This window comes from Barbatula barbatula (genome assembly GCF_947034865.1).
Source record: "Barbatula barbatula genome assembly, chromosome: 7".
In the NCBI taxonomy this organism is placed as follows: Eukaryota; Metazoa; Chordata; class Actinopteri; order Cypriniformes; family Nemacheilidae; genus Barbatula; species Barbatula barbatula.
In genome coordinates, this window is record NC_136770.1 from 4,855,229 (window position 1) to 4,868,861 (window position 13,633).

The window sequence follows — 13,633 nt, forward strand, 5'->3', positions numbered from 1 at the left end:
AAAGACCACAGTAGCAAAAACATTTGAATACTCGTCTTATTTTCTGTGTTTAAAGAGACACTTAATGCTATGTTTTGGGGCTTTGTCACAAACTGAAAACATTAAGTCCAACAAGTTTCTGTCTTGCCCAGCTGCAAGGAGTTCACGTTTACTCTTAAAAATAAAGATGCCACAAACGGTTCTTCATAGCAATGCCATAAAATATACATTTTTGGTTCCGCAAGGAGCCATTCACTCAAAGTTGAGAACTATTTCTATCTTGTGTTATAGGCTTTTTAACAACAAAGAACCTTGTGAAACAATCTTCGGATGTTAAAAGTTCTTTATGGAACCGTTCAGCCTGGTCTGGGATAGTTCTTATGGCATCAAGAGGCACCTTTATTTTTATAAACGTTTATATATTTAACATATGTTTTGTTTTGAATGATTGTGTCTTTGGTCAAGCAGATTCACCAGAAACATCATGCTGGTCAACTGGTGTTTTTTGGCAGGTGAACTTTACAGCTAAGTTGGTGCACCAGCTCGACCAAAACCAAAACACTTAACCACCTAACCAGCAATTTTAACAGGAATATTGTGCATTTGGCTTATGAGAAAGTGTATGTGTGTATAATGAAAAACACACATGTTAAAATGATTAGTGAATCAAAAGCACCTTCCGATTTGGTCAAATGAACCTTCATTATATTCACGTTAACCTCAGAACATACTGATCTACTAATCCTCAATCCCACAATGCAGAGAGGCAGACAATGTGAAATGTAGGCCTTCAAGTTACTTTTCACAAAACCGCAGTCTGGAACAGGTGTCTGAGGACTCCTGGTACGTTTATCAGCTCCCTCATGGAAATATAAGGTCAGAGGAATCAACTTCTCTACTGTCTCCAACAACCGGCAGCGAGGTGACGTCTATCCCGCAGGATATCCCTTATTCTGACGCTTCCTGTGCCCACGATATCAGATCAGATCAACCTGGTGTGGTTGCAATCTTCTGTCAACGCTCTTCGGTTTGAGCGCAAGACTGTTTCTCTGCAGAAGAATTCCAAGAAATCTCCTAGGAATTTTCTCCCTCTATACAGGAGCTTTGGATCATTTTTGCCGTCTCATCCGACACAGCTGCAGTTGGCTGCTGAAAGCCATTTGATGGTCTGCCAGCTGGTCTGGGCGTCCATGAACGAGACGGTCTCAAAGCGCGTCGGTCTGCAGCAGGGTTGGGTGCTCACCTTGCGGCTCGGAACGCTGCCATTATCCGTCAGCACCTTCAGGGCCAGGTCATAGTTCCTGCGGGCGCTCATGCACGTTCCTATACAGTACTTAAACAGGACGATCTCGTCCGAGTCGTAACCAAGTCCCAGATCACGCACACGCATCTCCTTCCTCTCCAAACGACAGTCCTGGCTGCTTCGGCCTCGCGTCCGGTTACGACGTTCCTTGCGCTCCTTGCGGGATTTTCTCGCGTCGGAGATGCTTGTAGAGGATCGTTGCCACCGGACTCGAGGTTCCTCGCCCTCTTCTACCACAGATGCTTCTGAGGAGACACAAAACCGTTGAGAATAACCGCAGAAAGGACCAAGAAATGTTTTTTCTTCAGTGAGAAACAAAAACGATAATTCAATTTAGCCTGTCTTTTTAGGAAATCTTTTATTGTGTCAGGGTCGACATCAATAATAATTTGACACGATAGTGAGAAAAAGATTTTTTGTGTGCCTACTCCTTTAATGTTCATCTCTACAGAAGTCCAGAGCTGGCACGTTGCTCTGATGCATTAAAATAGTCACAGGCTACATAAGGCACATCCGCCCACTGTAATGCAACACTGGCATTTAAAAGGGTGATAACACTAGCGGTCCTGCTTTACACCTCAACAGCTGATTGCGTAACAGTGAAAACAGTGTGAAATTCCTTCTGATCTTCACAGAGCTACTGCTACTACTGTACAACTCACAGAACAGCAGCGAGCTGTAGTGAAAGCATCCCCACACATGCCACATCATGTTTATGGAGTTTTGTTTAAAGTCTGGTGGTGAAACTAAGAACACGATTTTCAATTTTCTTCAGGCGACGACTGCAATAATTAGCTTCCAAGGGAGCAATTTGCTATGTCAAAACCTGCACGGAAAAGATTCAGATTATTTGAAGTAGGACATGAAATTGATAAGGAAAAGCATGCTGCGATTATTCTGTGGCATGCATGAACTGGATAGAAAACAGGAAATGCAGTGGGTTTGAAACATTGGTATAAAATATGCTCTATTGTTTAGTCAATCTTGGCCGTGGTGTACAGTTTTTTCACAAAAAAGGTGCATTGTTTAGAAGTCTCTCTATTCGAATTTAGTAAATTTAATAGAACTATTAGTTACGTTACATAAAATATTAAGAACGCCATTAGTTATAGGCGTTAATATTAATTAGGCTACTGTAAACAACAAATGTTGCCGTTAGCTTTTGTTACTATCTATTATCTCGGTTGCCTGCCAAAACATTGTTGCTCTGGAGTGGTTAGTATAAATAATTGGTGAAATCTTGGAAGCTCGTGGGACCTTAAAGGACCTGTGTGTAATTTTTGGAAGCTCTATTGACAGAAATGCAATATTATATATGTGTTCAGAGGTACATAAAGACCTTACATAATGAAGCGTTATGTTTATATTACTTTAGAATAACTTTTTCTATCCTCATACACCGCGGATCCTCTTGCAGCATCGAATGTTGTTGCTATGTCGCCATGTTGTTTCTACATTAGCCCTAAACAGACGAACGTGTTTCGTAAATACATTATCTCATATGGGAAAGAAACAAAACCGTGACAACATCCTAATCGTCTCAAAGCCTTCGTACGTGATGCTTCGAAAGGGAGCAGTTGGTTGCCATCACAACCTCACCACTAGATGACGCTAAAATGGAGAACGGTCCTTTAACAGCCTGACTCTTTGATGTTTCAAGAGTTCCAGTTTCCACAATTATGAGAAGAGCAGGTTTTCCGCTCTAACATCTCTGAAGCAAACGAAGATGTTCTGATGGATGAATAGTACAACATTCCACTGGAAAATAGTCAAGTGCGAGAAGGTTCTAAGCTGTATAAAGGCAAACTGTGGTTCAACACCTTATAAATCAAGATATATCATCTATTTCCCTAATGTTCACATTATTTTGTCCAACCCCAGTATATTAAAATAGATAATTTATTGACACAGATAAAACAGATCATAATTTGACACATTGAGAGGTGAAGACCGAAGACACCTGCTCGCTGTAAAATATGACTGCTGTTGCAAAACTTCAAACATGACTCCAACTATTACTATTCTAAAACAATTACTCCTGCTTAGAAGCATTAATCAATCTTACAAATCTCATCCAATTCCTTTTCAATAAAAAAAATAGTTAAAGATGACAGCATTCAATGTTGACAGAAGAAAAACAATCAACCATCAAACTCATAGATGAAATCAGCGTCCTCCATCCCAACTCCACTTTAAATCTCTAGTACATCTTATAAGTCAGGAGGGGACTCAGAGCTCACATTAACTTTTAGGATTGAGCCCTCCATTATGAAAGTTGACCACATGTGTTCGCATTCAATTACGTTTTTTGAGGATTATATTAACATGAGAAGCTTGACAGACGGGAAACAAGATGACAGCTGTCACTGTGAGATAACAGCACAGAATCTCAGGAATATCATAATAGCATCATCTCACATTTCAACAGACAACGAGTTTCTACATGAATAAAGACTTTAGGATGATTACCACAAAAACACGCGCGGGTCACATTTCACCCTGAAGTCGAAGAATGTAATGAAAAATCTGCATAAAAATGTACGTTTAAGATTTTAAGGACTTTTTTTAGATCAGATCTGAGCCAAGTCTGCCATCAAACTATTTTTTTATATTATGATTTTATTATGAATTTAAGCATTTCACATCAATCCAGATAATTCTAACTATATAATCTACATTCAATTTACAGCTCCACACTCTTAATGTATTTGAACAATTATCTGATTTGTATCTATTTTAATTTCTCTTAACCAATTTTAAGTGAAACATCTGAGACAAAGTTGCCCTTTAAAACTACTGACAACTCCATCAAATCTCCCGATCTATGTAAGAGCAGCATCTAAGCCATGCAAATTCTCTCTGGGTGTTATTATTACCAAATTTCTTCTAAAGATCTCAGACGTTGAATTCAACAGACTTCTTGATTTATGTATCTACTGTCGATGATTTGCTACACGGCCCTTGCTACACACTTCATGACAACATATAATTTACAAATTACTCGCATTTATCACCAAGTGTTGTTGATGTGTTAGTTTTACTGTGGGTACAGAAGAAAAGTCTCCATATTTAATAACACGGTTTATAACAGCGTCAAAGCTAGATGTGTCTCAATAACTGAAGATAAACACAGTTGTCAATTGTCGTCACAAGGATTCTTCCCAACAACTATGAGCTTTTCATTACAAAGTCTAAATTGAAATACTTATGTATTCCTGGACAAAAAGGCTGTAAAAGGATCAATGTTAGAAGTTTTCAAAAAGTCACGTTGGAAACTAACCCCGGTCCTTTTATACAGTATTTGATGTATGAGGTACTGACCCTGCAGTCCGGCCCAGGGTGCATCGCTCTGCCACCGATCCGGATTCTGTTGGTGTCTGGGACGATCTGAAGGTGTTGAAGAGGCTCTCAGCATGCCAGGGTGAAGCTCTTCTGTCCCCTTCTGCAGAAAATGTCCATCAGCCAGACACATAAGACATACAAATATCAACAGCATCACCTACAAGAACAAAAAAAAAGAAATCGAAATTACTCAAAGATAAAAGAGCACATGTCAAAACAATATATCATTTTAATGACAGATGGGTGGCATGTCTTAGCCTCTGTGAGGGTTAATATGTGCTCTGTCTTGGCCTGCCCCTTGCATTTTGGGTTATATAAACCCTATGTGTGTGTGTGTGTGTGTGTGTGTTAGAAAGAGCTCTTGAGAAACTAAACTGATCCGTGATGTCCGATCGGCTCTCCCTCCCACAAACCTGCACTTCAGCAGACCTCCACCCTGCTGTAAAGGATCTCAACCCGCGAACACTTCAAACTCTTTAATTACTTAACTAACACCCAACACCGCTGCAGGGCGCCTAAATAGTTCAGCTTGACTTTAATGAATGAGTGTCTGGCTGAAAAGAACAGACGAAGCAGACCTAAAACCGAGTCCTAAAAAAGTCCAAACCGACTTGGGTCTGACACACTAGGTAATGCAGGACAGACGACCCAAAACCAAACCAGGATAGAGATGTTTTGTCAGACAGTGTTTATGGGATGGCATTGTAAATGATAAGAGGAATGTTCACCTCCCAGTTTCTCAGGTCACATCGGGCAGGCGTTGCCATGGAACTCTCAGGATTTCTCCAGCCTTTGGCATCTAGAGAAGAAAAACATCTGTCTTAAATGTATTTTTAAAGCATCATTTCATCTTGTTTTAAGGTTGCTATTATAATTTGACTGGAAAACATGACAAATTTACACTTGAAAAACACCTCTGAATAATATAGGAAGACGCAAAGCGGAGAGCCTAGATCCCCGGAGCGGTAAGCAGTTATAATTGGGGTATTTTATAACGGCTTAGAATGAGGCTCAACCAATCAGAATCCAGGACCAGAACTGACCAGAACTGAATAACTGTCTGTTATATGGTCAATGAATCACACTCAAAATACGAGTGTAAGGCAGAGAGAAAGAGTTTGTAACCGCTCTTAAGACTAAAATTTGAACGGGTGCTGAATAGTTTTCCATATTTCGATACTTATAGAATTAATGGTCTAGTGAGTGAAATTTTTGCCAAAGGAGATAACCTATTTACAAAATGCGATGTGTAGAGCAGTTTGTCCGTTTAGGGCTACTGTAGAAACAACATGGTGAATTCCATGTATGGGGGCCCGTGGTGTATGTAGATAGAAATAACTCATTCTGAGGTAAGAAAAGCATAACGCTTCATTATGAAAGCTCTTTATACACCTCTGAAGCAGGGGCGGATTAACATAAGGGCTAGGTGGGGCTGAAGCCCCAAGGGCCTGTGGAAGGAGGGGGGCCTTGTTCGGCTGGAGGAAATGGGAGCTTGTCCTAACATCATTGATTGGCAATTCATATAGGTAGTTGATTATAAAACAACAAGAAACTACTGGATGTGATTTAATTCAGTGAAACTGATTTGATTCACCGTCCAATGAAAATCACTTTACAATTTGTGCCATCACATTGGGGAATGCCTCTTTGCGTTATTCTTTCGCATATCGAGAATATGAAATATTCTGCTTGGCTCGCTGGTGTTCGAAAAAGTGATAGTGGTGCGCAAAAAGGAGAAGCAAAGTTGCAAGGGTAAAACTTGAGGCTATTCTTACAGCTTAAATTCCAAAACTAACTAACTACTTCAGTTCACTTTCGGACAAAGCATCTGTGCCCGAAGGAAATTCCCGAGTGAAGCGGCAAAACACATTTAGCATCAACCACCGCCGCAGATCAAAGTGCTTTACATGTTGAAGGTGTTTAGCAGCAGTAAGTAATCGTTCTTATATACAAGTTAGAAAGCAAGGGTTTTATGAATGTATATTTTGCCCATTTAAATGAGAATGACTGTCCGGTGCACAGTGAAATAATGGCGACGGCTCTTACATCAGACAACACATCTGATCATTAACAAAGAGCACTCCTTCCCAAAGTAATATTTTCTTCAGTCTTGTTTGCGTTCATTTTTAATTCCCTGGAAAGTTTAGTATGCCAACTTGTGCTTGTATAAAATAGAAATTAAATATTAGTATTAAATGTAAAATTAAATTACAAATTTTATAAAATCATTAGAAAATTAAATATGATAAATTAATATGAAATTCAAATAGTAGAACATTAGAAAATTAAATATAATAATAAAAGCAATAAAATGTATTAAACACTGTAGAAGACACTGTGGTGTGGCAATAAGATGAAGGGGGATCTTGGAGTCCCAGGGTCCAATGTGTTCTTACAGGCCGTTTACACAAGACGGGTTTCAACTGAAAACTTTTTGTGCGTTTTGCCTGTTCGTGTACACGAAAACGGCATTTTGGTGGACTGAATACGCAAACTTCTGAAAACGGGTGTCAATGTACAAGTTTTTGAAAACTACGCCATTATCATTTCCATGTAAACTCTGAAGGCGGCGTTTTCCCCAAAACGATGACGTCACATGCATGCGTATTACACGTTCAGACTGTCTGCATGCGCAAGAATTCAGATCGTTTTGATAGCGCTGTCATGTGTACGTGAAACTTTTCAAAAACACAAAGGAAAAACTTTTCCGAGATATGTAAACGTATTCTTAATCCAGCCCTGCACATAGCAGTAAGGATGCAAATCACTCCACCCCTCATTTTCAAAGCACTACAGTAGCTCTACCAGGACAAAGATGTCATCGCATTTTTGCTTTTTTACCAAAGAACTGGACTTTCAACACAATGTTTTTAACTTCACGGTTATTGACAATACCAGTATGTTGTTACAATTTAAATTGAATTGCTATCACATTAGAACTAACTAAAACACACCAAAAACACCTCAGCAACTGCATAGCAACACCCTGACAACCACTCAAAACAAACATTAAAGGGACATGAATCAAATGCCAATCAAACACCCTTGCAACCATTCACAACATCTTAGCAACTGCCCAGAACACTCAGCAACTCTGTCAAAATCAAAACAAAAAGTTGAAATACGCATTTTTGTGGGCCTTGCAAAATTCACAGACTAATCTAAGATTTCTTGTTTCCCTATAAAAACCACAAAACTAACACAGTGTAATGTTTTATCTGCAGACATAAATATCAACCTTACAGCACTGTATGCTATAAATAATATAAATACAACTTTTCTATAAATAATCTCCCACGGTCCAGCACGTTGGGTGCCGGGAGAATATCTAAACAAGTCCACAGAGACATAATGTTGAGTGTAAGAGTTATCTACATAATACTCGCTGTCACTTTAGGAAATAAAGTGACATTTCCACTTTGTTACTGATAACATTCAGCTCCAAACTACTTATATTTCAAATCATTATGTTTATCCATTAGGTTAAAGCCACTCTATATATACAGTGGTTCAGGTTTGTTGACTCTTTAAACATGTAAAAGTGTCATTGCATTGCATAAGAGGTATTTTGAAGGAATGCCAACACAACCATATTTTAGGAAAACAACATGAAAAGTGTAGTTTAAATGATGAGACAATAGAACATTTGGGAACTCGTGTATCCACTTTAAATAACTGGGACAAATCTGAGACAAAGTTTCATTGCAAAATGTCTCTGAAAAGAAGCCTTAAGTTAATTCTGAGGAAAATTCTTGGATTTGTTTTGATATTTCATTAACTTTTTTGACGTGTATAAGTTTAAGACCCTAAAGATTTTTAAGCACAATTTGATTTGTACAAGGTTGACCAAAAACTGACAAGCAGCAAATCACAAACCCGCCTACAGGAGATCAAAAGAAGTAAATAAGCGTCAGATCATTTAAAGTTGAGAAACGACTGCGAACCGTTGTCAAAACAAGTTATAAGCCATTGAAGTTTTTGACTCAAGAATATTTCAAAAATAAATCGTGAAAACCAAACGATAAGAAGCCTAAGACAGCATCATTAAGACAGACCAGAGAGAAAATGTACGTGAAAGTGTGAAACTGATATGATCGCTTCTGATCGTAAATTACAGACACAGAGAGACACCACTGTGTATCACTCCAGCAAACCATCAGATTTTTTCAATGAAAGTGTCTGTAGTAGAAATCACACAGCAAATAAAGCACTCACCTTGAATTTTACACCCGAGTACAAACAGTAAAACACTAAACATGCCAATAGAATGTAGACTCATTTAATAGAAATGAAGTGCAAAGTGAAGACTCACTGTTTGACTTTCTGCTTTTTGAGTTACTGAGAATCAATGAGATAAAATACACCTGTTGATACTCTGCTAGTGTGTGAACAAAGTTCATCCATCCACAAAAAAAAAAAATCACCTCGATATCCGCCAGTGAAGAAGAAAATCACTGCAGCTCTGAAAAGGGAAGTCCGCCCTGTGAGAAGCTCAAGCATCATGGTAGATTTCAGTTTGTGATCTTACAATCGTTCTTATTTTTATATTTGTGTTGCGCAGGATTTACGTAACCAAACAAATTTACTATTTTGTGCATAATATCGGCCTACTGTTGTGAATGAGTGAAACGGAGAGCTGATCAGAGGTGGACACATTTCCTAACAGGTCTAAGAATGATGAGCTGCTATGGAGGAGCATTTTGACAGTCTTTAAACATTTTCTCTGTGTCTGCAAAACGAAGAGGCGTCTGTTTGGATTCAGCACCGAGAGACTTCTGTGTAGCGTGACAGTGCAGAACCAGATGTCCAGCTGTGAACCCCCCTCAAACACACACACACACACACACACATCCATCCATCGTTCATCTTATTTCTCTGCCGCACACACAGATACACACATCTGTCTGGTCCATTAGGATAAATGACCTGTCTCGTTGATATGATGAATCAATAACAGCTTATAAAATCCAGTGTGCTTAAGCGCATGTGTCTTCGTCCGTGTGGTCTGAGCTGTCGGTTGGTAAAATGGGGGCAAGACGTATCCGCTCTCACACTCACAGCATGGAAAAACCAGGATGGGTGCAGTTGGTTATTAGGAATAGAAAAGACGTAAAGAGAAAAAGGTGAGGACAGAGAGAAATAGATTTGTATTTGTTTACTCTGATGCCATTCTTGTACATTCCAAAATTCTGTCTTTGCAACTCCTGACCCACATGCATTTACAGTCTCTAAGCAAAACAACATGATTCCTCAAAGCTCCGAAGCCATTCCTCTATTATTTTGCTTATTTAATGCCTTGCAAAAGAACAGATCTGTTTGTTTGTCTCTGACTGCAGTTTCTTGTGTGTTTATCCGTCCAGCTGATGAATTATCAATGCCGCATAAAACTTTTACACAACAGGATGGGGCTCAACACCTTTACAGTCCAGAGGAAAATGTAAAAGCTCAGATGTGTCTCTTTGTCTTGTTTTTTTGGCCAAAGACAGTGTCTAGTCAAACGTCCCGTTATTAAAGACTGAAGTATTTCACTTTAGCAACAGGAATTGTGTGTTTGCGTGAGCTCTAGTGTCCCTCTTCCCCACTCTGACCCCAGAGAAGGTGTTTCTCATTATCGCAGAACTAGGCTGTTCATTAGCGGAGTGTGTAATAAATTATCCAGCGGTTAGACTGCCACACGGTGACTGCGGCTCATAACTCTTACCAACACCACAGAGCTGCTGTGTCCCGTGTGACTGCCCCATACTCACGGAACTGCACACAGACTCATGAACCCAACACTTGTTGTGCTTCATCAGGATTTAAAAGATAGTTCGCGCACAAAAAATGTTTTAAAGAGGATATTTTGCTACCCATTGACTTGCATTGGTTTTGTGTATATCCAATAGAAGTGAATGGGTTCGGTTACCAACATTCTTTAAAATGCTTATATCTTATTTCGTGTTCTGCAGAAGAAAGTCAAACAGGTTTAAAATGACAAATGGATCAGCAAATGATGACAGAAATTTGTACATTTTAATCATATTGATGCTACTCATATTTACAGTTTTTTCACGTGTTCTCTTTATGTAGTGTAATAAAGCACACTGTAGTGTTTATACTTTTTTTTAAATGTACATTGCATTGTTGGCCTGACAATATTAAAATATTAATAAATTGCAAAGTGTGAACTTAAGAATTTTCTTTGCTTAACTTTATGATAAATAATTCTGGTGCTGCCTTCTGCATTCTCAACCATCTGAAATCCACCTGGCAGGTGAGATCCACCTTTAAATATTAAAGAAGACAGCTAGCCGGTGGAAACTCCAAAAACATACGCACCGTGATTAAAAGTGATAAAGAGTTTTCAGTTGAGTATAACTGTAGAGGCTGGGCACCTTACAGTAGAGTCTTTTAAATGAGGTGTGATCCAGCATTTGCCAGAACACTCAATCTATCATAACAGCAGTGACACGCGCAACATTAAAGCCTCTTCACAATGAAACTGTCAAATCATTAACTACAGTGAGAACACAAACAGTCTGCGATTAGACACGAAACCCTATCAAACCTTTAATGTATCCGTATAGCATATCATGTGACTATAAATTCACATAAAGAACAAAGCAGTGACTCAGCATTACTATCTATAGTGTTTGAACACGACATAACAAATAACTTGAGAGAAAACCATTCCACATGCTTGTCCAACTAAACCATGCCATTATAATCAAACTAAACCATGCCATCGATAATAACGATCCCAGGTTTAAAGTTAGTCATCAGGGAGTAGCGGGCAGTCTGGCTGGAAGTGTTGGGAACATGATGTTGAAATGCAATATTACCTGCCACGATACATACAAATAATAATAATAATATTGCTTACCAACTTACATAAACGCAAGCTACAGATATGGGGTTTGTGAACCTATACATACATGTATGATTATAAAAGATACTTCGAAGAACAGAGCTCATAGGATGAGAAGTGCTTAACACAGGAGTAAACATCACTTAAAACCAGTACATGTATACTTAAAGTGCAAATTGTTCTTCACGCACTACGGTTAATGCAGAACAAGAAGAGATATGAGACCTGATAAATGACAACAAGTCTCCAGACTGGATAAAACAGTCCCAGGCTGCTCTCATACATTCCTATTTCCAGACTTCATTCTCTTCAGATGGAAACAGTTCTTTCAAGATACCGTCAGTTTTATAATCAATTATATTAGACACATCTTACATTAAATAAGACATACGATATATATAACTTGATAATCATCCCATGTTAGGATTAGAGCATCATTACAGGTATCATGTTATACATGTTTATACAAAATCAAAAGCCTTCTGAGGACATATTTCCACATGTGAGGTTATTGAAATATGAATACCAGAAACATGATGGGTTTGGATGTACAACTCCTACTGTTGTAAAATTATTGTTATATTTGAAATATATTTGGATATCAAAGCCATTAAACAACATGAAACAAATCAATAATTCTCGGTGCTGGCATATTTAAGAATAAAAACACGCAGTAAAATAACATTTTGAGAAACCAAAGTACTAACAATAATATTGTTTTAATAGCTTCCAGGAACATAAATGTATATCGCTTATTGCTCCCTGAACTCTTTGTAAATCGCTTTCTGCTGAATGACTAAATGTAAATAAATTTATACATTTTGTTGTCAAAAATGCTCGAATGCGCAAACTTTTGCTGACTTACATATTCGATTCAAAATTCAATATATAACTTGAGAAATAAAGATTAAGCTCACCTTTTCTGTCCTGGTCGACCTCTCCTGTCATGGATTTGAGTGGAATAAATTAGGAAGAAACTGACAAGTGAAAATAATCCACAGATAATGGAAAAGTATTCCTTAAAACGTTTCCTTTCTTCTCTATCCTGTAATGATAATTCATAATTCTGAACATCCGCGGTTCATCGCATTAAACGCGCGTCCGGAGAGACCAGAGACTGGACTGACAAAGACGCGTCTCAACGCGAGATCAGACGCGTTTCCTCTAGAGACACGGGAGCCTGTGCGCCGACATCAAGTCCCATAAACACACGAGAGTTTTCAAACCCCGAGGCGTCAAATTCCAGCCCATATCACATGATACACTGAGAGCGACGCGACGCTTCACATTGCGGTCCACTACGCAAGCAGCGCGTCGCGCATGGTTGAATAAAACGGAGCGGTCTTATTGGACGACAATGGAGGCCGACGTAAAATTACATCTAATATTTAGACGCGACGCGCTGGCTCCCTCACTGATAGGTGTTGCTTGGACGCGTTGCGTCTCCGGATAACTGCGTTGCGCTCGCTTGTGAAAGGCGCGAGATCAGGTAACGCGCTCACCTGGTTGACTGCGGCATGTTCAACAAAAGCCCTTACAAACCACTTCATTAAATATAATGGTTATAAAGGGCCTGATCGAAATGGGAAACAACATTTATAACAAAATCATTCATGTTAATAGCCTTAATTATAAAATGACACGGATTGCAATGTTTAAACAATCATTACGTTCAGCAAATATGAATTGGTTCATTCTTGTATACAAATAAACACTGCATTTATGCACTTGGCAGACACTTTCATCCACAGTTCATTAAAGGAATACATTTTATCAGTATGTGTGTTCCCTGGGAATGAAACACCGCAAGTTCTGAACAGTTCTCGGTTTAAGGACTGCAAGAGAGAACATTAAAATTAACCGAATGAAATGTGTTGATGCCAAGGGTCAAGAGGCAACACCGTGTGTCTGAAAGGTTTATGTTCTGGCACAATAAACAGCTTTCTTATCTGCGAATACGTGAAACAATATTTCATTTCCCCGCGAGAAATCAGCATTGAAGATATCGGCGCTCGAATTCTGACTAATGAATTAACTGACAGGTAAACACACAACACATTCAGGGTTGGCAAGATGTTCTTACAAAAATTCCCACAATATTGAGGAATATCAAAATAGATTCGTTCTGTTTTAAGCCACCTGAAACAGATTCAAGTGTGGAT

At 38.8% G+C, this 13,633-nt stretch overlaps 1 protein-coding gene across 1 annotated transcript; it reads right to left on the reverse strand.

Moving 5' to 3' along the window:
• Positions 1 to 1,102: 1,102 nt before the first annotated feature.
• Positions 1,103 to 12,419, reverse strand: artn (artemin; the record flags this gene model as incomplete). The annotated part of the gene is made up of 4 exons (XM_079460053.1): positions 1,103 to 1,527; positions 4,604 to 4,781; positions 5,353 to 5,423; positions 12,389 to 12,419. The coding sequence occupies 4 exons, from the start codon at positions 12,417 to 12,419 to the stop codon at positions 1,103 to 1,105; spliced, it is 705 nt and encodes a 234-aa protein (XP_079316179.1).
• Positions 12,420 to 13,633: the final 1,214 nt, after the last annotated feature.